The sequence below is a fragment of the Macaca mulatta genome, chromosome 13 (genome assembly GCF_049350105.2).
Source record: "Macaca mulatta isolate MMU2019108-1 chromosome 13, T2T-MMU8v2.0, whole genome shotgun sequence".
NCBI classification, from domain to species: Eukaryota; Metazoa; Chordata; class Mammalia; order Primates; family Cercopithecidae; genus Macaca; species Macaca mulatta.
In genome coordinates, this window is record NC_133418.1 from 55,392,265 (window position 1) to 55,419,525 (window position 27,261).

Consider the following 27,261-nt stretch of genomic DNA (forward strand, 5'->3'; position numbering starts at 1 on the left):
TCTGTTTGCTTTGGAGGCTCCTTTCTTCTACTTACAGCTCGAATATTAATGTTCTTCAAGATTCTTTTCGAGATGAGTCTTGCTCTGTCACCCAGGCTGGAGTGCAATGGTGCGATACTGGCTCACTGTTGCAACCTTTGCCTCCCAGATTCAAGTGATTATCCTGCCTCAGCCTCTCCAGTAGCTAGGATTACAGGTGCGCGCCACCACCCCTGGCTAATTTTTGTAATTTTAGTAGAGATGGGGTTTCACCATGTTGCCTAGGCTGGTCTTGAACTCCTGACCTTAGGAGATCCACCCTCCTTGACCTCCCAAAGTGCTGGGATTATAGGCGTGAGCCCCTGCACCCAGCCAAGATTCTTTTCTAGGCCCACTTCTCTTATTTGGTGTCTTCATGGGTGAGCTCTGACTTTATCAGTCTTCTTTTTTTTTTTTTGAAACGAAGTCTTACTCTGTCACAAGGCTGGAGTGCAGTGGCGTGATCTTGGCTCACTGCAGCCTCCACCTCCCGAGTTCAAGCAATTCTCCTGCCTCAGCCTCCTGAGTAGCTGGGATTACAGGCACCTGCCACCACTCCCAGCTAATTGTTGTATTTTTAGTAGAGATGGTTTCACCATGTTGGCCAGGATGGTCTCAATCTCCTGACCTCGTGATCCCCTGACCTCGGCCTCCCAAAGTGCTGGGATTACAGGCGTAAGCCACTATGCCCAGCCCATCAACCTTCTATTAATATATGTTGGTACCTTCTTTGTTTTCTTCTTTTTATTTTTTATTTTAATTTTTTTTTGTGTGTGAGTATGTTGGTGACTTCTAATCCAGATATGTTTCTTCTAATCTAGATGTATCTCCCAAGCTGTATTCTAGGCCTCCTGGAAGTTTTTTCCTAGATAGACCATGATATTTTAAACTTTGCATGTTCAAAAATTGAACTGAGGCCGGGTGTGGTGACTCATGCCTGTTATCCCAACACTTTGGGAGGCTGAGGTGGATGGACCACTTGAGGTAAAGAGTTCAAGACCAGCCTAACCAACATGGTGAAACCCCATCTCTACTAAACAAACAAACAAACAAACAAAAATTAGCCACGCATTGTGGCATGTACCTGTAATCCCGGCTACCTGGGAGGCTGAGGTAGGAGAATTGCTTGAACCTGGGAGGCGGAGGTTGCAGGGAGCCGAGATTGCGCCACTGCCCTCCATCCTGGGTGACAGAGCAAGACTCTGTCTCAAAAAAAAAGAAAAAAGAAAAATAAGCTGAATACACTGCAGTCCTCACTCTACTTCCCACTCTGTTTTTTATTTGTTTTTGAGATGAATCTCACTCTGTTGCCCAGGCTGGGGTGCAGTGGTGCGATCTCAGCTCGCTGCGATCTCCACCTCTCGGGTTCAAGCCATTCTCCTGCCTCAGCCCCCCAAGTAGCTGGGATTACAGGCATGCCCACTGTTTTTCTATGTCCCTTTTATTGAGAATCATTCAACAAGTCCTTGGAGCCATTCTACAAGTCCTTTGAGGTATTCCAGACTTCCGCTTTCTCACTTACATTCAGTCAGTTCCACTTCCCAATATCATTTATCTCTGTCTGCATTACTACTGTTTAGTTCAGGTCTTCTTCATTTTTGCTTTGCTGTAGCTGTAGCTTTTGACAGCTGGTTTCTTCCTTCTGTTTCTCTCCCTCCAGTTCTTTCTCTACACTGTTTCTAGAAGGGCTTTGCTAAACATTTTTGCCGAATCACTTGTCTGCTTAAAGGACAGTGTTTTCCCAGTATCTTCAGGGTAGCTTTTTCAAATTTGTTAGCAACTTAAGGAGACTCTTAAGAGATGTGTTCTATGACCTTTCTTCCTTAGCTACCTTCTGAGGTGGGTGCCCATATTTTGCATTTCTGCATTGTATCCCAACTGTAACCTATAGTATTTTTATTATAATTCATAATTATGCTGAATTATTTTTTCCTTGTCTGTCTTCTTGATAGACTTAGAAATTTGAGGACAGGAATGGAGTTATTTTTGTTCTTGTGTCTAGCGGCTATCCTGGTTCTTGATACACAACAAGTTTTCAGTAGATGTTGAATTGATAAATAAGTGAATTAATTAGATGAGAATATATTTTTTAATTAAAAATTTTGCCTCATTAATAATTTTATCAGTAGCCAGTTTCTAAATCTTGCTTTTTTACCTCATGATGGTTTAGGTGTGGGATTTGATGGAGGCAATGACAAAGATTGGGAAGCCAATGCCTGCAAAATCCAGCTTATTAAGAAGAAAGGAAAAGTTAAGGCACTGGATGAAGAAGTTCACAGTAATGTACTTAAGTTGATTTTTGTCCCCCTTCCCCTTCTCTTCCTTTTCCCCTCCCCATTCTCCACCAAGTTGCTCCCTCCCCCCATATTTTGGGACCCATTTTAATGATAATGGTCTGTAACATTGAAGGGAGGAAAGAAAAGTAGTTTTGTTACTGTCTGGACTAGTTTTAAAATGTACCTGAGCCTGAAAAATAATCATTGCAACTAGGGAAGGAAATTAGTTAGGTGTATACCTTCAGTGCAAGCTCTGAATAATAAATGAAGTATCTTCAGAGCCACCATTCCTGAGGAAGAGCTTTCCATAGGACAAAAGGTATTTCTAGTGATGCCCTTATACACATGTCTTCACTTTGAATTAAATGCCTAGCTTGGATGTAGTCAATTTTGACGTTGCATCTTTGAGTAGGTCTGATAGAATCTGGTAAGTATCATGTTTTCCCTCATAGTTTTCGTCTCTGGCACAAGGAGTTGTCAGAGATGTTTGCCCCATCAAAGAGGATTTACTTCTCAGTATTTAGGTCATAACATTATGCTTACACATTTTATTTTTTCACAAGAAACTTGAAAACAAAACAAACTTTGAAGTAGATTGATTGAAAAAATACTTTTAAAATTCTCCATAAAACCCAGGAAACAGCAAGTATTTTATGTACCTACTCGTATGAATGCCATCATAATCATTGTGGAAGAGTACAGGTAGAGGATAATGATGGATTTTGTCTTTTTTTTTTCCCCACATATAAGCCATACATTTAGCTTTGTAGTACTTGTTTAACAGATTAAATCAATACTTATTTTGCCTGTATTGTAGTGTAAGATTAGCTAGGGGTAAAGCAGACACCCAAATAACTACACTTCAAAAACAATAGTATAAATATCTACTGTGTGTTCTGCATCCTGTATACCAGGCTGATATAGTGGGTTCTGTAGGAGAGAACAGACATTGCTGTGAGATTCAGGGGAGAGTTGCCACAAGTTGACGAGACTGGGATTACATAGGGAATGGATGCTGATTATATTTGGTCAGTGAAGATGTGAAGGGAGGACCTTCTGAGTAGAATAGCATAGAAAGATAAGAATAGTAATGGCAGGTTTGAATGATAGTAGTCCTTTTTATTTTATTTTTATTTTTTATTTTTTTTTTTGAGGCGGAGTTTCACTCTTGTTGCCCAGGCTGGAGTGCAATGGCACGATCTTGGCTCACCGCAACCTCCGCCTCCCAGGTTCAAGCAGTTCTCCTGCCTCAGCCTCCCTAGTAGCTGGGATTATAGGCATGTGCCACCAGGCCCAGCTAATTTTATATTTTTAGTAGAGACGAGGTTTCTCCATGTTGGTCAGGCTGGTCTCGAACTCCCGACCTCAGGTGATCCACCCGCCTCGGCCTCCCAAAGTGCTGGGATTACAGGCGTGAGCCACTGCGCCCAGCCTGATAGTAATCCTTTTTATTTACAGTATTGGTAGACAAATACGGGACGTTATAAAGGCAGATTGTGAACAGAATCACCATTATTCAATGTCAACATATTGAAACATGCCTCTTCCCAGTAAACTGTTTTTTTTTTTTTTTCCCCCAGATGGAGTCTTGCTGCAATGCCCAGGCTGGAGTGCAATGGCACAGTCTTGGCTCACTGCAACCTCTGCCTCCCAAGTTCAAGCGATTCTCCTGTTTCAGCCTCCCGAGTAGCTGGGATTATAGACCTGTGCCACCATGCCCGGCTAATTTTTATATTTTTGGTAGAGACGGGGTTTCACTATATTCGCCAGGCTAGTTTTGAACTCCTGACTGCAAGTGATCCACCCACGTTGGCCTCCCAAAGTACTGGGATTACAGGCATTAGCCACTGTGCCTGGCCAACTGGTTTTGTTTTTGAAGCGTAATTATTTGGGTGTCTGCTTTACTCCTAGCTAATTTTTTTTTTTTTTTAAAAGATGGACTCTTGGTCTCTTGCCCAGGCTGGAGTGTAGTGACACAATCTCGGCTCACTGCAACCTCTGCTTCCTCGTTCAAGCAATTCTCCTGCCTCAGCCTCCCAGGTAGCTGGGATTACAGGTGTATGCCACCACATCTGGCTAATTTTTGTATTTTTAGTAGAGACGGGGTTTTGCCATGTTGGCCAGGCTGGTCATGAACTCCTGACCTCAGGTGATCCACCCTCTTTGGCCTCCCAAAGTGCTAGAATTATAGGCTTGAGCCACTGTGCCTGGCCAACCCCTAGCTAATCTTACCCTACAATACATGCAAAATAAGTATTGATTGAATTTATTAGCTACAAATGGAAACTTGCAGCTATTACTGGTGAATTTGTGACTGGTAAATCACTTTGAAGAGCAATCTGGCAATATCTACATGGGAAATGCCTATACCCTGAGACTAAGCACTTCCACTCTTGGATATATACTTGAAGGAAACACAATGAACAAGGTGACATGACAACAAGATTCATTGTCACAAATTAGAAACAGCCTAAATGTCTATAAATAAGGGAATGGGATGATATAATAAGTTGTGTATGCCGGGTGTGGTGGCTCACGCCTGTAATCCTAGCTCTTTGGGAGGCCGAGGTGGGCAGATTGCCTGAGCTCTGGAGTTTGAGACCAGCCTGGGCAACATGGTGAAACCCCATCTCTACTAAAATACAAAAATTAGCCGGGTGTGGCAGCGTGTGCCCGTAATTCCAGCTAGTCGGGGAGGCTGAGGCAGTAGAATCACTTGAATCCAGGAGGCAGATCTTGCATTGAGCTGAGATCACGCCACTGCACTCCAGCCTGGGCAACAGAGTGAGACTCCATCTCCACAAAAGAACAACAACAAAAACAACAAAAAATAAGTTGTATATGATAGTGAATGACCATATGTAGCTTTTGAAAGAAGTGCACTGAATCTGGTTCTGCATATGGGAACATGGATAATTCCTGGTATGTAAAGTATAGCACATTTAAAAACACAAAATGATACTATCATTTATGGTCTCATGTTAACATAATCATAGTTTAAAAGGCATGAATAGTAAGACTGTCGACTTGAGAATCCTCTGAGGAGGAAATGAATGGAATGGGGATATAAAGGAGGTATCAATTGCATTTTTTTTTTACATTTATTTATTTAGAGTTTTCATATACCACATTGATTTTTTACATTTTAGATCCTAAAAAATATGTAAAACACAAATGAGTAGATGTTTCGTTAACTCTGAGTATGGGTAGTTGGGTGTTCATTATTCCCAGCAAATTTAAATATGTTTTAAGTATTTTTTTTAAAAAGGGAAGATGACATCTGAGAAAAAGCAGGCAGAGGGCGAGGAGCCGTGGGAGTAGAGGTAGGTTAAGATGGAAGATACAAATGCGGAAATTATTGAAGCAGTATGGCCCAAGAAGATCAAGGCATAGGCAAGCAGTTGGCCTTTAAAAGAAAGAGTGGGCCGGGCGCGGTGGCTCAAGCCTGTAATCCCAGCACTTTGGGAGGCCGAGACGGGCGGATCACGACGTCAGGAGTTCGAGACCATCCTGGCTAACACGGTGAAACCCCGTCTCTACTAAAAAATACAAAAAACTAGTCGGGCAAGGTGGTGGGCGCCTGTAGTCCCAGCTACTCGGGAGGCTGAGGCAGGAGAATGGCGTAAAAACCCGGGAGGCGGAGCTTGCAATGAGCTGAGATCCGGCCACTGCACTCCAGCCTGGGCGACACAGCAAGACTCCATCTCAAAAAAAAAAAAAAAAAAAAAAAAAAAAAAAAAGAAAGAGTGTACTTTAGGAATCAAAGGTAAAAGACAAACTTAAAGCAGATAATTACCAGGTGAGAGGACAAAAGCTGAGTAAAGTGGAAATTGAGGGACTGCAGGTAGGATTGAGCTTTACAGAGAATAGAAAAGATATGATGAGCTGTCGGGGAACTGGATTGAGCTATCAGTTTAATGAATAAGGAACTTGGATACATGTTTCCTAAGTAGCAACAGTGAAATAGATATGCTGATTATCATGAATTTGAAAGGGTCTTAATTTACAGAATTTTCTGACTTTATTCAGTATTGCTTTGCAGTGGATGGGAGAAGAGAAACTGAGTGTGGGGGTTATCTAGACTTAAGATTCAGCAAAGGGCTTTAAAACGGGTAACAGACAATAAGGAGGAGTCAAGGATTCAAAGTCATGATTAATTTATATGACATGAAATATTTATTGTGGGAAATGTGCTTATTGTCATAGCAATAAGTTTTTTCTTTTTTTTTTTTTTTGAGACGGAGTCTCACTCTGTCGCCCAGGCTGGAGTGCAGTGGCCGGATCTCAGCTCACTGCAAGCTCCGCCTCCCGGGTTTACGCCATTCTCCTGCCTCAGCCTCCCGAGTAGCTGGGACTACAGGCGCCCGCCACCTCGCCCGGCTAGTTTTTTTGTATTTTTAGTAGAGACGGGGTTTCACCATGTTAGCCAGGATGGTCTCGATCTCCTGACCTTGTGATCCGCCCGTCTCGGCCTCCCAAAGTGCTGGGATTACAGGCTTGAGCCACCGCACCTGGCCTAGCAATAAGTTTTTTCTTACTAGACATTCAGTAGTGTCCCTACGGCAACAGTGAAATAAAGGTGTGGTAATTACCATGAATTTGAAATGGATTCAATATACAGAATCTTGTGACTTTCTCCAGTATTGCTTGCCAGCATGTGCAGGGAGATACTGCTTTAATTATAGTTAGCTTTAAAAAGTAGTCAAACAGGCCTGGCGCAGTGGATCACATCTGTAATCCCAGCACTTTGGGAGGCCAAGGTGGGCGGATCACCTGAGGTCAGGAGTTCAAGACCAGCCTGGCCAACATGGTGAAACCCTGTCTGTACTAAAAATAAGAAAAATTAGCCAGGCGTGGTGGTGCGCGCCTGTAATCCCAGCTACTCAGGAGACTGAGGCAGGAGAATCGCTTAAACCCGGGAGGCGGAGGTTGCAGTGAGCAAGATTGTGCCATTGCACTCACTCCAGCTTGGGCAACAAGAGCGAAACTCTGTTTCAAAAAAAAAAAAAAAAAATATATATATATATATAAAGTAGTCAAATAAATGTTTTCATTTCTTGCATTAGCCTGTTGAATAATGGTAAGTAGTAATCCTGTACTTTTCTTGAGGTCATTTATCAGGTTGCCTTAATTATTCAGAGCACAGTTAAGCCAGGAAAGAATAGATGCGTGATTTTATTCTTTGATTGATTGAACCATCCAACAAAAATGTATCTGCCATGTATACCTTTTAGTGCTTAGGATTCAAAAATAATAAGGTAGGCTGCTGTTTTTGTAGAACTCGAATTCTAGTGGAAGCTGGGTTGACAACATCATAAATGTAATAGTACAACAGAATATATCATTGTGGTTTTACTTATTTATTATTTATTTATTTATTTATTTATTTATTTATTTTTGAGACGGAGTCTTGCTCTTTCGCCCAAGCTGGAGGGCAGTGGCACAATCTTGGCTCACTGCAACTTACCCTTCCTGGGTTCAGTTGATTATCCTGCCTCCTGAGTAGTTGGGATTACAGGCGTGCGCTACCACACCCAGCTAATTTTTTTAGTAGAGACGGTTTCACCATGTTGGCCAGGCTGGTCTTGAACTCCTGACTTCAGGTGATCCACCTGCCTCGGCCTCCCAAAGTGCTGGGATTACAGGCATGAGCCATGGTGCCCAGCGAGTTTGCTCTTAATTTAGACCTAATTCTGATAAACTTTGTTATCTGGGTTCTTAGCCAAATGAATTTTATATTTAGGAAATTAAGAGCATTACTAGTTAATAACTGGAGCTGTCCTTTTTTTTTTTTTTTTTTTTTGAGACGGAGTCTTGCTCTGTTGCCCAGGCTGGAGTGCAGTGGCCGGATCTCAGCTCACTGCAAGCTCCGCCTCCCGGGTTTACGCCATTCTCCTGCCTCAGCCTCCCGAGTAGCTGGGACTACAGGCACCCGCCACCTCGCCCGGCTAGTTGTTTTGTATTTTTTAGTAGAGATGGGGTTTCACCGTGTTAGCCAGGATGGTCTCGATCTCCTGACCTCGTGATCCGCCTGTCTCGGCCTCCCAAAGTGCTGGGATTACAGGCTTGAGCCACCGTGCCCGGCCGTCCTTTTTTTTTTTTAAGAAGCCCCAAGAAAAGATAGCTTATATGAAAAATAAATTAAGAACCAGTTACTTTTTTTGTTTGTTTGTTTTTTGAGAGGAAGTCTTGCTCTGTCACCCAGGCTGGAGTGCAGTGGTGTGATCTCGGCTCACTGTAACCTCCACCTCCTGGGTTCAAGCAATTCTCCTGCCTCAGCCTCCTGAGTAGCTGGGATTACAGGCGTGCACCACCATACCTGGCTAATTTTTGTAGTTTAGTAGAGACGGGGTTTCACCATGTTGGTCAGGCTGGTCTCGAACTCCTGACCTTGTGTCCCGCCAACCTCAGCCTCTCGAAATGGGATTACAGGTGTGAGCCACTGCACCCGGCTGAATCAGCTACTTTTCGAGATAAAGGAACATTGGCCTTATGCTGATTTCCCAGTAGCCCCATACTTTCATAGCATTGCTCTGTTCTCAAATACCTATTTGATTTTGGAGGCACTCCATAATTGCAGTTTATATTGTGAGATGTGTGTACTCTCACCAGAGACCAAAGAAATTGCAGTCATAAGGTTGTGTGTCATTGGGAAAATGAATTTATTTTTACATACATGTTTAATTAAATTGATAATGATTTTTTAAGGCAAGAATTAAATATAGATTTAAAAAGTTACATTAATTGGTTTTGTCCTTAACTCTTGAGTATTCGTATCTCCAGGAAGCTTGAAAGAATAGTACATTATTACCTGTATATACTTCACCTAACTTTATCCGTTACTAAACTTTTGTTGTGTTTGCTTTAATTCTATATTAGTTTTTTGGTTGTTATTGAAACCATTTGCCTTCAGTATTTCAGTTGCATAAACTCCTACGTCTTTATTTATCTTCAATTTTAATTTTTGTGGGTATATAGTAGGTGTATATATTTACTGGGTACATGAAATGTCTTGATACAGACCTACAATGTGTTCCTAAGTCCTTTTTTTTTTTGAGGTGGAGTCTCGCTCTGTCACCCAGCCTGGAGTGCAGTGGTGTGATCTCAGCTCACTGCAGCTTCCGCCTCCTGAGTTCAAGTGATTATCCTGCCTCTGCCTCCGGAGTAGCCAGTACTACAGGCGTGTGCCTCCATGCCTGGCCAATTTTTGTGTTTTTAGTAGAGATGGGGTTTTCCCATGTTGGTCAGGCTGGTCTTGAACTCCTGACCTTAGGTGATCTGCCTGCCTTGGCCTCCCACAGTGCTGGGATTACAGGTGTGAGCCACTGCACTCGCCTCCTAAGTCTTTTAATCACTATTTTGAATATACCTGATCTTTAGTTTCAGTGATTGTATATTCCAAGAGAGCAGCATTGTAATAATTATATTTAAATATAGCTTATAGCATTATCTCTGCAGCATGATTTAATACTGAAATTTTTCTTTTCATATTCTTCAGAGCAACAAGATATGGATTTGGATATAGAATTTGATGTACACTTTGGAATAGCTCATACCCGTTGGGCAACACATGGAGAACCCAATCCTGTCAATAGCCACCCCCAGCGCTCTGATAAAAATAATGGTATGGAAATATTTTTCGTGCTTTGGAATGATTGTGGAAGCCTAATAATGGGGGCAGAAAGAAGGCTCTTAGATTTTCATTATTTTAATTATTTTTCATTTGGAAAATTTCAAACATTCAGAAGTCGTAGAGAGTATACAGAGCTGAGAGTACTGGCTCATGCCTGTAATCCCAGCACTTTGGGAGCCTGAGTTGGGAGGATTGCTTGAGTCCAGGAGTTCACAATCAGCCCTCGCAACATAGTGAAACCCCATCTCTACAAAAAATAAAAAAATAAGTTAGGCATGGTGGTGCATGCCTGTAGTCCCAGCTACTTGGGAGACTGAGGTGGGAGGATTGTTTAAGCCCAGGAGGTAGAGGCTGCAGTGAGCCGTGGTCGTACATCACGCTATTGCCCTCCAACCTGGACAACAGAATGAGACCCTTTCTGTCCACTATGCCTGGCTAATTTTTGTATATTTAGTAGAGACGGAGTTTCACTGTGTTGGCCAGGCTGGTCTTGAACTCCTGATCTCAAGTGATCCTCCTGTCTTGGCCTCCCAAAGTGCTGGGATTACAGGTGTGAGCCACTGCTCCTGGCTGAGAACTTTTGTTATCGGTTTTGTCCTTAGGGCATATCTCTCTAGAAATGTATAACCAAATTACTGTGTTTTAGAGTTACTTGGAATAGTCTTTCTCCATGCAGTTGTGCTACTGGCTGGATATTACTTTAATATGTTTAAAAAAAATTTTTTTTAAATTATTATTATTTTTTGAGACTGAGTCTTGCTCTGTCGCCCAGGCTGGAGCGCAGTAGTGTGATATTGGCTCACTGCAACCTCCATCTCCCGAGTTCGAGCAATTCTCCTGACTCAGCCTCCCAAGTAGCTGGGACTACAGGTGTGTGCCATCACGCCAGGGTAATTTTTTATATTTTTAGTAGAGATGGGGTTTCACTGTGTTAGCCAGGATCGTCTCGATCTCCTGACCTTATGATCTGCCCACCTCAGCCTCCTAAAGTGCTGGGATTACAGGCGTGTGTCACCACGCCCGGGTAATTTTTTGTATTTTTAGTAGAGACGGGGTTTCACTGTGTTAGCCAGGATGGTCTCAATCTTCTGACCTTGTGATCCGCCCACCTCAGTCTCCTAAAGTGCTGGGATTACAGGCGTGAGCCACCGCAGCAGCCTGTTTTTTAATTTTAAGGATTGGTATTATTTAAAAATAGATGTTATTTATGATTATTTAAAATATTTACATAATTCTGAAGTCACATCTTTAAAACAAGACATATTAAAAGAAGTCTACCCAGCACTTTGAGAGGCTGAGATGGAGGGATTGCTTGAGCCTGGGAGTTTGAGACCAGCATGAGCAACATAGTGAAACCCCGTGTCTACAGAAAATACAAAAATTAGCTTGATGGTGGCATGCGCCTGTAGTCCAAGCTACTCGGGAGACTGAGGCAGAAGGATCACCTGAACCTGGGGGTTGAGGCTCCAGTGAGCCATGATTGCACCATTGCCGCCATTGCACTTCAGCCTGGGCAACAGAGTGAGACTGGCTCAACAAAACAAGTCTAGACTCTTCTGTTTCCTCTTGTTCCCTGTGTAGATAACGTTCACCAATTATTGAGTCTGTTCTTTCATTTAAAAATAAGGAAATACGTACAGAATACATACAAAAGTGTATATGTGTGTATTTATCCCTCCCTGTTTTTTTCCTTTTATTTTAGAGGCAGGGTCTTACTCCTCCACCCAGGCTGGGTACAGTGGTGGGATCATGGTTCACTGTAACCTCAAATTCTTGGGCACAAGTGATCTTCCTGTCTCAGCCTCCTGAGTAGCTAGGATCACTGGCTTGCACCACCACACCCAGCTAATTTATTTTTGTAGAGATAGGGGTCTTGCTTTGTTGCCCAGGCTGGTTACAAATTCCTTGACTCAAGTAATCTTCCCACCTCAGCCTCCCAAAGTGCTGAGATTACAGGCATGAGACACTGCACCCAGCCCTTTCTGATATTTAATTTAATTCAGAAGCTGCCTATTTAGGCTTCTTGTGCTTCAATAATTACTATTGAATATGATCATAATGGTAGCAATAATTTAGACTTTTGACACTGACAAGGCCTTTATGAAAGATTCCCAAAAACTTACATCTAGATTATGTTTTGAGAATTTGGCTTTAAGTTAAGGCCTTTAAATTAGCTATTTATGAATCTCTTTGTTCTAGAATTAAGTTGTTTTTTTTTTTTTGATACGAAATCTTGCTCTGTTGCCCAGGCTGGAGTGCAATGGTATGTTTTCCGCTCACTGCAACCTCTGCCTTCCGGTTTCAAGCAATTCTTCTGTCTCAAGCCTCCCAAGTAGTTAGGTACAGGTGCCCGACACCACGTCCAACAATTTTTTGTATTTTTAGTAGAGGCAAGGTTTCACCATGTTGGCTAGGCTGGTCTCGAACTCCTGAGCTCAGGTGATCTGTCTGTCTCAGCCCCCCAGAATGTTGGGATTACAGGCGTGAGCCACCACACCCAGCAAGTTTTTTAATAAATTTATTTTAGTACTTGCTTACATCTTCTCTCAAAAATCTAGTGAAAATGTTTATTATTTGGTTTCTAATTACTGTCAGCCAAAATGTCAGATCTTTACGTATATTAAGAACATTGTGAGGGGCCGGGTGTGGTGACTCATGCCTGTAATCCTAGCACTTTAGGAGGCCAAGGCAGGTGGATCACGTGAAGTTAGGAGTTTGAGACCAGCCTGGCCAACATGGCAAAACCCCATCTCTATTAAAAATACGAAAATTAGCTGGGCATGGTGGCACGCACCGGTAATCCCAGCTACTTGAGAGTCTGAGCCAGGAGAATTGTTTGAACCCGAGAGGTAGAGGTTGCAGTGAGTCGAGATCTTGCCACTTCACTCTAGTCTGGGCGACAGAGCAAGACTTTGTCTCAAAAAAGAAAAAAGAACATTTTGGCCTGGCATAGTGGCTCATGCGTATATTCTCAAGACACTGGAAGGATGAAGCGAGAGGGTTGCTTCAGCTCAGGAGACCAGCCTGGGCAACGTAGTGAGACTCTCTACAGTAAAATAAAACAGTTGAGTGTGGTATAAGCAGCTGTAATCCCAGCTGCTTGGAAGGCTGATGTGGAAGAATCACCTGAGCCCAGGAGGTCAAGGCTGCATTGAGTCGTGATTGAGCCACTGCACTCCAGCTTGGTGACAGAGCAACGTCGTGTCTCCAAAAAAATATATATATATATATATTTTGATAATTTAATATAAAATTTAATTTAGCAGTAATTTTTCTCCTAACTGAAATGAACTCTGAATAATAAATCCAGGATTGGCAGGATTTTTTTTGGTTCTCTGTTGCCCAGGCTGGAGTGCAGTGGTGCGATCTTGGTTCACTGCAACCTCTGCCTCCCAGATTCAAGCGATTCTCCTGCCTCAGCCTCCCAAGTTGCTGGGTTTACAGGCACATGCCACCACACCTGGCTACGTTTTTGTATTTTTAGTAGAGACAGGGTTTCACCATGTTGAATAGGATGGTCTCAAACTCCTGACCTCAGGTGGTCTGCCCACTTTGGCCTCTGAAAGTGCTGGATTACAGGCGTGAGGCACCGCGCTCAGCCAGATTGGTAGTTTTTATGTACCATCAGTGGCTACAAATAGTGATATTGTCAACTCTTGATTATCTGTTCTTACAGTTTTCAAAGTTAGTTAAAAAAGAAGATAATTATCCCAAGATCATATCTATCTTCTCTTGGAATGATACGTTAACATTTATTTCTCTGACATTCTATGACTTACCTGGATCTCAAACAAGTTAACTATAGAATTGATTGGTTTTTCTTAGCAAATTCCTTAGTTCTAGTTCTTAAACTCATTTAGTGTAAATCAGATTATTTTAGTTTGAAAGGCCTTCTCTTTAAACTTATACTCAAGAATGAATGAACAGAGAAATAAGAATAATATTTAGTTCAGCTCTCTCATTTTGCAAATGAGGCAACAGACCCAATAAACTTGCTCCTTTCATGGTAACATTTTATTATTAGCTTAGCCACAACTGAAATTGTTATCTCTAGACTCCTGTTTATTTCCCCACTGTACCCACCTCCCCTGCACTGTGTGCTTTGGCTATGCCACATAAACAATGCTGCTGATCTACGTGATGATAATCTGATACTGAGAAGTAGATGTAATTATGTTTTAAATAACGTAAATAGTATAGCGTGTTACAAATTTTTAACTCGAAAAACATCCAGTTACAGTAATAGCTATTTTAGGTTTATCAGACTTCTAACTTTTCTGTCATCAACACTTGCTCTTTTAGAATTTATTGTTATTCACAATGGAATCATCACCAACTACAAAGACTTGAAAAAGTTTTTGGTAAGTAAGGTGACCTCAAAAGACACCAGTCTTTGAGAATACTTCTAACGAGAGCAGTGGGGTTGGTTGTTGGGATGTGCAACACCATATAGGTGTCATCAAGTAATTCCTTGGGCAATTCCAAGGGCATGGTGGTTTATTGGACTTTTCTTTGCTAACAGTGGAACAATTCTGTTTTTTGATATGAAAAGGAAATGATTAGTATTTGACTGTAATATACATGACAAAAGCTGAAATAAAATTGGAATTTTGTGGAGACATTTTTTGCATTATGAGAGATTCTGTCATGTTTTAAAGTTCCTAGGACATATTAATACAAGAAGAATCAGTACAAATTAAATGAAAGTTCTGTGTCCTAAATAGCTATATACTGTATTGTTGTGGTCATAATGTTGACCTGCATGAGTGCTTTCTTAGGGCTGTTCAATTGAACTTTCTCCAGTGATGGAAGACATAGTGTATCTGGGCTATTCAGTATAGTAACCACTGTCCACATGTGTTTGTTGAGCTAGTATGACTGAGGAACTGAATTTTAAATTTTATTTAATTTTAATTAAATTGAAATAGTCACATACAGCTAATGGCTATTTATTGGATAGTAAGTTAAGTCTATGTTCAGTTACACAGAGTACAACACTGTTTTGAAGTCACTCTAATCAGATGGTGACTTTAATTTTGTATAATGGGATATGATGTTCAAAGAATATTAGAAATTAGTGAAATATTTGAGGGGACAATTCTGTAGAAAAGGTTTTTATATCATGAATATTTCTTTAATTGTATCTTTTTTTCTTTCTATTTACAGGAAAGCAAAGGCTATGACTTCGAATCTGAAACAGATACAGAGACAATTGCCAAGCTCGTTAAGTATATGTATGACAATCAGGAAAGTCAAGATACCAGCTTTACTACCTTGGTGGAGAGAGTTATCCAACAACTGGTATTAAGCCACACTTTAAAAGATAATTATGCCAACATTAATCATGAGAAACTTTCTGGAAATTAAGTTTGATAAGCAGGAACTGTGCTATTGTTTTTTTTGGCTTTTATTTCTCATATAACTATTCAGGTTGAATAATTTTGGGAGATTGATTGATTTATTGATTTCCCCCCCAACCCTCCACTTGAAATTCTGCTTGCTTCATTCTGGTTTAATGTCATGAGAATGAAAAATAATCCAGAATCAAAGTGTGTCTAACAATTATGCATATATACACACATCCATACACACCACACGTGGACATGTACACAGTACACACAATGGAGGATTAGTTATTCCCTTGCTTCTTGCTCATTGAGTGTTCTTCTCAACCAATAACTTAGCACAATGGGAGCTTCACAGTTTATATTCTGGGATAATGCCTGCTTGTCTCTGAGCCAACAGAGTCAACTACTTATTTTTCTTTCTGGGGACTTTTCCTTGGCCCTGAAGGAAGGCTTTTCTATAGATAGAAAAGCATTTCCAAGCCCATGAGAAAAGCAGTATTCTTTTTGATTCCATCCAACATTCCTAATTAAAGATTAAAGACATCAAAGATCTACAAATGTCCAAATCCATAGAGATACCTACATCTCCCTTCCCCACTCATAACTCTTTCCCACTTAAAAGTCCTTAACTTCACAACTAAGGTCCAACCCTCACTTCCCTCCCACCTACACCCAAATCTTGTATCTGTAGCAAAAGGAGGAAGCAGGAAAATGGAGAATGTAGAGGCCTGTTCCTTCCCTTTACCCAAGGCAGAGTAGAGTTGTGTGCTTTCCCAGCCTTTTCTTGTTTCTAATAGGCTTTGCCTTTTATTCATCGTATAATCCAGTTTGTGTTCCAGGGTGGTTCTTCCCTCTCCTACTTCATGTTCCTCTTTTATCTGTTCTTGATTCCTGTAAGCCCTGTCCCTGAGGATTCAGGTTGATGGATTTCTGTGGTGTGCATGTTAATAATTGTATATATTTATCTCTCTAATATCAAGGTCAGAAAGAGTGGAAGTTAACAGTGGTGTACAATTACTAGGGTAGAGAATACGTTTTGGATTTTGATCTTGGGATCTTTTCTAATTCTGTCTTTCTTCTGATAATCCATACTATTATGATGACATAGTAGATGATGGAGATAGGATATATCGGTTGAGAAGGTTCATAACCTGTACAAAGGATGACTTTTTAAATGATCTATTTTTGGAGTTGTTATCTATTGAGCATATTTTGAGTATAAGCTTGGTTAAAAAAGTGGATCTTGGCGTGGTGGCTCATGCTTGTAATCCCAGCACTTTGGGAGGCCGAGGCGGGTGGATCATGAATGAGGTCAGGAGATTGAGACCATCCTGGCCCAACATGGTGAAACCCTGTCTCTACTGAAAATACAAAAATTAGCTGGGCATGGTGGCGCGTGCCTGTAATCCCAGCTACTCGGGAGACTGAGGCAGGAGAATCGCTTGAACCAGGGAGTCGGGGGTTGCGGTGAGCCAAAATCGTGCCACTGCACTCCAGCCTGGTGACAGAGTGAGACTCCATCTCAAAAAAAAAAAAAAAAAAAAAAGTGGGTCTTGGATACACCGAAGCTTAGGAGTGTTTACTTAAACTTTAGACTTGTTTATAAACTGGTATAAAAGAGCATTTGTGTGAACAAAAAATTTCTGTGCTGAAGCCAGTATGTTCTAGGCATTTCTGACTTGATAATTGATTATAGTCAATATTGCTAATGCATTTTTTTCCCTCCATAGGAAGGTGCTTTTGCACTCGTATTTAAAAGTGTTCATTTTCCTGGGCAAGCAGTTGGCACAAGGTACGTACACCTCTAACAATGACTAATGTATTTCAACATATTTGAGTTACATGTTTATTCTTCGTAGACTATACATGACCCTTTATTATAAAGGCTCTGCCCTTTATTAGATATATTCATGTGAGCATATTTTCACATGCTGCTTCTTGTCTGTTGTTTTACCACTCTTCCATTTAACAGAATCCCTTAAGAAAGCAAATACAGGCCGGGCGCTGTGGCTCAGACATGTAATCCTAGCATTATGGGAGGTCAAGGCAGGTGGATCATCTGAGGTCAGGAGTTTGAGACCAGCCAGGCCAACATGGCGAAACCCTGTCTCTACTAAGAGTACAAAAATTAGCTGGGTGTGGTAGCACATGCCTGTAATCTCAGCTACTCGGGAGGCTGAGGCAGGAGAATCGCTTGAACCCAGGAGGCAAGAGGTTTCAGTGAGCCAACGTTGTGCCATTGCACTCCACTGTGGCCTACAGAGCGAGACTGTCTGAAAAAATAAAAAAAAAAAAAGAAAAAATACATTTTGGCATTTAATTGGCCTTTTGTCTTTGTTGGGCGCACCAAGGTTACTTTGTGAATTTGGATATTGAACATTATCTAATAAAGTTAAAATGTTAGCTTTCTCTGTATTTTTTGAAACATGTATTCTAGACAGATTCCTAGATAATTGTACCATCATTGCTTCTTAATAGGATATTTAGGCCTGATCCTGAAGTCCTAAGTGAGGTGCCCTAAGATATGGTAAGAGAGAGATATTTTTAATCTGAAAACAGGGTGACTAAGGAGAAGGTGCTACATGTTCATATATTGGCATTCTGTGCACAATTGAAAGGAATGTTCCATTTAACATTACAAAGGAAAAAAATTAAAATACCTTGTTACAGAACAGGTGTTGGCAAACTTTTTTGGAGTGGACCAGATAGTAACTATTTTAGGCTTTCTGGACCATGTAGCCTCTGTAGCAACTACTCAGCTTTGCAGTTGTAGTGTGAAAGCGGCTACAGAAAATAAGTAAAAGAATGGGCATGGTTATGTTCCAAAATAACTGTGTTTAGTACAATTTTTATTTGTCAATTAAAAAAAGAAATAATTTTAAAAATTAAAAGAAAAAAAAAAACCCGTATTAGGCTGGGTGTGGTGACTCATGCCTGTAATTCTAGCACTTTGGGAGGCTGAGGTGGGTGGATTGCTTGACCCCAGGAGTTCCAGACCAGCCTGGGCAACATGACAAAACCCTGTCTCTATAAAAAATAAAAAATTTAGCTGGGTGTGGTGGTGCATGTCTGTAGTCCCAGCTACTTCAGAGGCTGAGGCAAGGGAATCACTTCAGGCCAGGAGGTCAAGGCTGCAGTGAGCTGTGATTGCGCCGCTGCACTCCAGCCTGGGAGACAGCAAGGCCGTTCTCAAAAAACAAACAAACAAATAAAAACCCTTTATTTATAAAAATAAATAACCCTGGGACTGCAGGTCAGTTTGCTGACCCCTGATGCAGAATTTGGTTTTTTTTTTCTTGGATATAGGATCTTGTTCTGTCACCCAGGCTGGAGTGCAGTGGTGTGATCTTGGCTCACTGCAACCTCCACCTCCCAGGCTCAAGCAGTCCTCCTTACTCAGCCTCCTAAGTACCTGAGACTATAGGCACGTGCCATCACACTTGGCTAATTTGGAGATGGGGTTTTGCCATGTTTCCCAGAGTGGTCTTGAACTCTTGGGACTCAAGTGATCTGCCTGCCTAAGCCTCCTGAAGTGCTGGGATTACAGGTGTGAGCCATTGCACCTGGCCCAATGCAGAATTTTTTTTAAAAATTCTTTTTATCTAGTTCTTTCTTATATCTGAAGTTGAGCTTGGGGGGAGAATTTAAACATTTGAAGAGTATTGGCCATTACATTTTATATCATTAGTCCATTATTTATAAAAATGATTTAATTCTAACTGTTCTTGCAATTTACAGGCGAGGTAGCCCTCTGTTGATTGCTGTACGGAGTGAACATAAACTTTCTACTGATCACATTCCTATACTCTACAGAACAGGTAAAATTACCTCTACAAATGGAGTGCAGTAGATATGAAGAATTATTTTCCTTAAGTTGGAATAAATGCCCCTTTGGTCAGATGCATGTGTATATATAGTTCTGTCTAGACATGAAAAAGATTTGGTTTCGTGAGTTCTCTGATGATTAGAATTTTTTTTCTGTTGTGTATCCTTAGCTAGGACTCAGATTGGATCAAAATTCACACGGTGGGGATCACAGGGAGAAAGAGGTGGGAAATGCATTCTGCATGGATGGGGAGGATCTTATCCTCTTTTGTTTATTCTTTACTAATTCTTTTGTTCTTCAAGTGAATGAATGTGCTGGGCCTCTAAAAATGTGCTTATTTTATGGGGAAGCATATTTTGACATTTTTCTAATTTGCGGAGTATATTTTGCGTGTCTGCTTTTGGCATTTAGAAAGTGCTTTTAATAATTTCATTAAAATTTCTGAAATTTGAGAAAATAGTTGAAATTGTAAATTATTTTTTCCTTTGTTTTAAAATCATGTAGGATATATGCTTGGATTAGGAGAAGAGCATTGTGTGCTAGGTTATTATAGATTAACTAAGTGGTAGTTATTTGAATCATTTAGCCTAACTTTTAACTGAAATATGTTTAAATGGTCTTTATTTTATGCATGACATATTACTGTTGGATTTACATTTGCTATCTTGATTGGCTTTATTTGAATTTGTAGTGATTGTTCTTTTGTTGTCTATGTGTAAAGTTTATTTTTTGTTTTTCTTATTTATTTACTTTGATGTAACTTTCCATATTACTTTTTAAATAGCATGGCGGGAGGAGACAGGGTCTTGCTCTGTTGCCCAGACTGGAGTGCAGTGCAGTGGTGTGGTCATACCTCACTGCAATTTCAAACTCTTGGGCTCAGGCGATCCTCCTGCCTCAGTCTCTCAAATAGCTAGGACTACAAGTGTGTGCCATCACGCCTAGCTAATTCTTTTTTTTTTTTTTTTTTTTTTGAGACGGAGTCTTGCTCTGTCGCCCAGGCTGGAGTGCAGTGGCGTGATCTCGGCTCACTGCAAGCTCTGCCTCCTGGGTTCACCATTCTCCTGCCTCAGCCTCCTGAGTAGCTGGGACTACAGACGCCCACCACCACGCCTGGCTAATTTTTTTTTGTATTTTTAGTAGAGACGGGGTTTCACCATATTAGCCAGGATGATCTCATTCTCCTGACCTCGTGATCCGCCCGCCTTGGCCTCCCAAAGTGCTGGGATTGCAGGCGTGAGCCACCACGTCTGGCTAACACCCAGTTAATTCTTATTTTTAGGCAGGATTTTGCTCTCTCAGCTAGGCTGGAGTGCAATGGCTTAGTCATGGCTCACTGCAGCCTTGGCTGCCTGGGCTCAAGTGATTCTTCCCCCTCAGCCTCTTAAGTAGGTGAGACCACAGGCATGTGCCACCACCCCCAGCCAATTTTTTTATTTGTAAAGGGGAAGTCTCGCTCTGTTGGCCAGGCTGGTCTCAAACTCCTGGGCTCAAGGGATCCTCCTACCTCAACCTCCCAAATTACAGAGATTACAGAAATGAGCCATTGTGCCTGGCTCCCAGCTAACTGTAAATTTTTTGTACAATTGGAGTCTTGCTATATTGCCCAGGCTGCTCTTAAACTCCTGGAGTCAAGTGATCCACCCGCCTCAGCTTCCCAAAGTGCTGAGATCACAGGTGCCTAGAGAGCCTGTGCTGAGAGCCACTGTGCCTAGCCCAGAGGTGTTCTTTTCATTTAAACAGACATTGATATCTCAAATTTTTTGACCTTATTTATTTAGTTTTTGAAACAGTCTTGCTCTGTTGCCCTGGCTGGAGTGCAGTGGCGTGATTTTGGCTCACTGCAACCTCCGCCTCCCGGGTGCACGTGATTCTTGTGCCTCAGCCTGCAGAGTAGCTGGAACTACCAGTGCACACCACCATGCCCAGCTAACTTTTGTAGTTTTAGTAGAGACGGGGTTTCGTCATTTTGGTCAGGCTGGTCTCGAACTCCTGACCTCAGGTGATCCGCCCACCTTGGCCTCTCAAATAGTGTTGGGATTACAGGCGTGAGCCGCTGTGCCCAGACTCAAATTTTTAAACATATTTTAATTAAATATACTTTGTTATTTGAAGAATGAAGTTATCAGTATTTGGAGAAAAAACACAGTGAAACTCAAGCCTCGCAGGACATTTTATAAGCAAAGGTCGTTTTTTGTTTTTTTTTTTTTGAGACGGAGTCTCGCTCTGTCGCCCAGGCTGGAGTGCAGTGGTGTGATCTCGACTCACTGCAACCTGGGCCTCCCGGGTTTGAGCGATTCTCCTGCCTCAGCCTCCTGAGTAGCTGGGATTACAGGCATGTGCCACCATACCCGGCACATTTTTCTATTTTTAGTAGAGACCGGGTTTCACTATATTGGTTAGGCTGGTCTTGAACTCCTGACCTCATGATCCTCCCGCCTTGGCCTCCCAAAGTGCTGGGATTACAGGCGTGAGCCACCACACCTGGCCACATTTATTTTTTTAAAATGCTGAGCTCTCTTTTTATGTGTTTTTAAATTCACTTTTTTGTTTTTGTTTTTGAGACGAAGTCTTGCTCTGTCACCCAGGCTGGAGTGCAATGGCACAATCTCACCTCACTGCAACCTCTACCTCCCAGGTTTAAGTAATTCTCCCACCTCAGACTCTGGAATAGCTGGGACTACACGCGCGCTCCACCACTCTCGGCTCATTTTTTGTGTTTTTAGTGGAGACGAGGTTTCACCATGTTGGCCCGGCTGGTCTTGAACTCCTGACCTCAAATGATCTGCCAGGCTCAGCCTCTGTTTTTTAAAATAGAAAACAGAGCCTGGCCTCTGTTTTTTAACATACAGTGATATTTACTCTTTTTCATGTAGTTTCACGAGTTTTGTCAGATGTGAAGTTGCATAACTACCAACACAATCAAGATACAGAACAATTTCATGACTCAATAAGTTCCCTCAACTTTCCCTCTGTCATCAACCCTTGTCCCATTCCCAGCCCCTGGCAAACACTATTATGTTATTTTTCTATAATGTTACTTTTTCTTGGATGTCATCTTATACTTATTTTTCAAAGTTTGGCATCTTTGCTGTTAAATATGAATGGGAAAAGTTAGCTTGTTTTCATCACTAAAACATAATCACAGATGGTGGAAAACTTTGAATATGCTTTTTTTGACTTTTATTGTTTTTAATATATAATTATATATTTGGTGTATATTTCAATACATGTGTACAATGTATAATGATCAACTCAGGATAATTAGCACATTTGAATGTACATTTCTAATAATTATTATCAAGTCTGCTTTATATGTACATTTTAAGAGGATAGGTAAAGTAGCAGTTTTTATAAGTATACTTGTGATATTCTCTGGCTGTTGTGTCCATAGTTCTGTTATGTCCTGGCCTTGGAGAAAGGTGCATTTTTGTCTCTAGGACGTTTATGTAGTCTTCAACTAATAGATTTTTTTCCTATATTAGGCCAGTTTATAAAACTTTAGTATTCCAGTCTTGATGAAAAAAATTAATGTCTTGACAAATTAAGTAGAGATGTCATAAATCTGAAATACAAGAATTAAAAGGATATTAGCTTTGCAAAAAGACCCTACTTTATCCTGACTTAAAGGAAGTATAAGAAAACCCAAGTTAGGCCGGGCGCGGTGGCTCAAGCCTGTAATCCCAGCACTTTGGGAGGCCGAGACGGGCGGATCACGAGGTCAGGAGATCGAGACCATCCTGGCGAACACGGTGAAACCCCGTCTCTACTAAAAAATACAAAAAAACTAGCCGGGCGAGGTGGCGGGCGCCTGTAGTCCCAGCTACTCGGGAGGCCGAGGCAGGAGAATGGCGTAAACCCGGGAGGCAGAGCTTGCAGTGAGCTGAGATCCGGCCACTGCACTCCAGCCTGGGCGACAGAGCAAGACTCCGTCTCAAAAAAAAAAAAAAAAAGAGAAAACCCAAGTTAAAGAAGGGAGAGTTTCTTGGTTTATAAATTTTGTCCCTGACAGTGGGTGCCACATATGATATACCATGATTAGAGAGTGATATGCATCTGTTTTGTTTTAAAATCAGAATTAGTGTAGACTGCAACTTGATTTGTTATGCTGACTTGCTGCTAAAATCTAGTGAGGTTTTGTTATGAAATAATAAAATTAATTTGCCACTAGCCTTCATTTTCTTTTTCTTCTTCTTTTTTTTTTTTTTTTTTGAGAGAGTTTTTACTCTGTTGCTCAGGCTGGAATGCAATGGCGTGTGGTCTTGGCTCAGTGCAGCCTCCGCTTCCTGAGTTCAAGTGATTCTCCTGCCTCAGCCTCCCAAGTAGCTGGGATTATAGGCGCCTGCCACTATGTCTGGCTAATTTTTGTGTTTTTAGTAGAGACGGGGTTTCACCATGTTGGCCAGGCTGGTCTCGAACTCCTGACCTCAAGTGATCCTCCTGCCTTGGCCTTCCAAAGTGCTAGGATTACAGGCATGAGCCACTGTATTCATTTTATTTTTCCTTGCACAATTTTGATATTTTAAATGTAATTTTGTGATAATTATAGGTACACAAACTTATGTGTTAAGATCATCAGGTTTTGTATAAAGCTAAAATTATACACACTTTTGATGAAAAAAAACAGCTAATATTAAGGAATTACTTGCCTTTTACCTGGAAAAGAAATATTATATTAAAAAAACATATAATGTAGCACTTTTACCTGCCACGCACTCTTTGATAGTTGCTACTTCACTGTACACTTTTTGTCTGTTCTTACTGGCTTATTGCATGGAAATGAGGTGACCTACTTGGCTTTTTAAATTTGCTGAAATTGTTTTGTGTTGCTATGATTTTTTTCTTGATTTTGTAGAAAATTATGCATATTTCTACATTGTACGTGATTTTCTACATGTTTGCCAATTCATGTTAACTATATGCTTTAGGCAAAGACAAGAAAGGAAGCTGCAATCTCTCTCGTGTGGACAGCACAACCTGCCTTTTCCCGGTGGAGGAAAAAGCAGTCGAGTATTACTTTGCTTCTGATGCAAGGTGAGCTTAGTTGATTCAAAGACATTTTTAGTAAAACTTCTCATTCTACAGGAAACCAAGAAGTCATTGTGTATCAGTCTAGTTGTGCTCTATGAGGCAACTATTTTAATTAAAGAAATATAGGTGACCATTTTGGAGATGGGGCTATAAGGACACTTTTTCTGTCATTTCAAAGAGTGTAGGTCAGTTTACCAAGAACACATATACTCCTTGAGACTTTTTCCAGTGTATTTATTTTAGAACTCTTACATTTTTTTCCTTCTTATTTCAGGAGCCTTATCTAGGTTTTGAAGGGAGGAGATTCTAGATTGAAGAGTAAAATGGCTTAGTTAGTATCCCAATTGTTATAGCATAGTTGCTAAACTATTGTAGTTTTAGTGTAATGTAGATACTCATATTTTACATTTGGAATTAATTTGCAGCATAATCACTTTTATAAAGGGATAGTAGTAGACTAAGACATTTTGAGAGAAAATGCAGGGGGATGTTTAAATGCATTTATAAATGAAATAGTAATGAGGATAAAATAAAATCACCCAAATTGCAAACAAGTATTTGAGTCATTCACTATACCTGAAAATAACAGAATATAATAAAAATGAGAAAATAATGCCATTTAGGGCATCAGGGAATGTATTATCTCAGTGGGAAAACAAGCTTTACTCTTTAATATTTTTACAGATGTGTAAGGTGTGTAGTCAGGGCTAAGATGTGTAAGATTACACAGTTGACAGTTACAGCTTAAATACACTGGAATTACAGAAACATATCAGCCTTTTCTCATTCATGTATACATTCATATTGAACACTCTGAGTGAAGCCATATGCTAACCTCAGGAGATAATGGTGAGTAAAAATAAAAATATTACTTGTCCTTAGAAGCTCTTCCTTAGTGAGGAGGCAAATTTTAAACAATGATCACACAAGTGTAGAATTCCAACTGTGACAAGAGCTGCAGAATGCTAGTAACAGGGTGATTTACCCTTGGTGGGTAAATTTCTTTAAGGAAACGATGTTTGAACCGAGAGTTAAGGAGAGATTAGGAGTTAATTAGGTTAAGAGGTAGAAGGAGGAACATTCATTTTTTGCAAATGGCTCAGCCTGTGAGAGTTTAGGATGGCTATGAGTGTGGCTGGAATAGAGAGAGTGAGAGGAAGCTTGGTGGAAGATGAAGCTGGAGAAGGAGGTATAGGGGTTACAGTAAGGCACTTTATTGTCTTTCTTTTTTTTTTTTTTTGAGACAGAGTCTTGCTCTGTCGCCCAGGCTGGAGTGCAGTGGCCGGATCTCAGCTCACTGCAAGCTCCACCTCCCGTGTTTACGCCATTCTCCTGCCTCAGCCTCCCGAGTAGCTGGGACTACGGGCGCCCGCCACCTCGCCCGACTAGTTTTTTGTATTTTTTAGTAGAAGCGGGGTTTCACCGTGTTAGCCAGGATGGTCTCGATCTCCTGACCTCGTGATCTGCCTGTCTCGGCCAGTTTGTTGTCTTTCTAAGAGCCAAAGGGAAGCTGTCAAATGGTTTGTTGAGTGAAGGAGAAATCTTCATTGGAGTTGTTGCCTTTGATATCAGTTTTGGCAGAAATGGAGAATGGATGGAGAGAGATCAGAGACAAAGTGGGTGGACTAATTGGGAGATTGCTGCAGTAGTCCAGCCAAAGAACTGATGGGAGCTTGAATTTGTCTGGTGGTAGATATAGAAGCTTTGAGAGTATTTGGAAGTTAAAATTTCAGGACTTGGTAGTGGATAGAATGAGGAGGAAACAACCATGCTTTCTGGTCTAATCTATTTGGTTTAGGTTACTATGCAGAGATCCTTTTATTTTTTGTCCACAATGACCACCTTCCCCATACTTTCCTGTAGGGGATGGCATTAGTAACCAGAAAATTCTCCGAGATACTGCAGAGTGATAGAGTTTATATTGAAATTTGGTTCTTGTATCCAAATGATAGTTTCATTTATAGAAATGATCCTTGGTTATTGATTGTAATATCTCCTTGAAAATGTTATAGTGCTGTCATAGAACACACCAATCGCGTCATCTTTCTAGAAGATGATGATGTTGCAGCAGTAGTGGATGGACGTCTTTCTATCCATCGAATTAAACGAACTGCAGGAGATCACCCTGGACGAGCTGTGCAAACACTCCAGATGGAACTCCAGCAGATCATGAAGGGTAAAAGTTTTTGTCATGTTATAGCTTGCTGTCCTTAATGGAAAGAATATATTCTACTTCTTTTCCTAGCATATTGAATCTAGTAATGAATGGTGTGAGTGGAATCTTCCACATGATTAGGCAAAGGACAACCCTAGGAAAAGGGATGATTCTTTAGAGAAATTATCTGCTGTTTTTACAATCATCTTCAAACTAATTAATGATTTGTTTCTAACATTATAAAAAAGATTATTAACACTTGATACTTTAAAGATACTTTATAAACATAAATATAGTTCATGTTCTGTTCCTTTTTATTCTCTTTGTGCTTTAGTTTTCTTATATATAACATGAGGATAATAGAGCCTAACTCATTAAGGTTGTTTTGAGGATTAAGAAGCTACTATATGGCTGGGTGCAGTGGCTCACACCTGTAATCTTAGCACTTTGGGAGGCCGAGGTGGGCGGATCACCTGAGGTGGGGAGTTCTAGACCAGTCTGGCCTTGCCAACTTGGAGAAACCCCAACTCTACTAAAAAATACAAAATTAGCCGGGTGTGGTGGCACATGCCTGTAATCCCAGCTACTCGGGAGGCTGAGGCAGGAGAATGGCTGAAACCCCGGAGGCAGAGGTTTCAGTGAGCCGAGATTGCGCCATTGTGCTCCAGCCTGGGCAACAAGGGCGAAACTCTGTCTCAAAAAAAAAAGAAGCTACTATATATAAAGTCCTTAAAACAGTGTCTGACACACTTAGTCGTATGTAATATTTGCTTCTGTTAAGTATTATAATTATTATTATACTGATGGGATTGTGGTAGGAATAGAAACTAACATTGGCCAGGCACAGTGGCTGATGCCTGTTATCTCAACTCTTAGGGAGGCCAAGGTAGGAGGATCACTTGAGCTCAGGAGTTTGAGACCAGCCTGGGCAACATAGTGAGATCCTGTCTACTAAAAATTAAAAAAAAAAAAGG

General features: G+C 41.0%; 1 protein-coding gene across 5 annotated transcripts in view; it reads left to right on the plus strand.

The window, feature by feature from the left end:
• Window positions 1–27,261, plus strand: part of GFPT1 (glutamine--fructose-6-phosphate transaminase 1) — a 65,012-nt gene that overhangs the window by 15,539 nt on the left and 22,212 nt on the right. For 4 of the 5 annotated variants that reach the window (XM_015112469.3, XM_077958226.1, XM_077958227.1 and 1 more), the window contains 8 exon segments: window positions 2,189–2,296; window positions 9,793–9,918; window positions 14,230–14,288; window positions 15,094–15,228; window positions 17,006–17,067; window positions 19,014–19,093; window positions 24,030–24,135; window positions 26,145–26,308. In XM_015112469.3, the coding sequence (XP_014967955.3) occupies window positions 2,189–2,296; window positions 9,793–9,918; window positions 14,230–14,288; window positions 15,094–15,228; window positions 17,006–17,067; window positions 19,014–19,093; window positions 24,030–24,135; window positions 26,145–26,308 (840 nt within the window). 5 annotated transcript variants of the gene reach the window in all.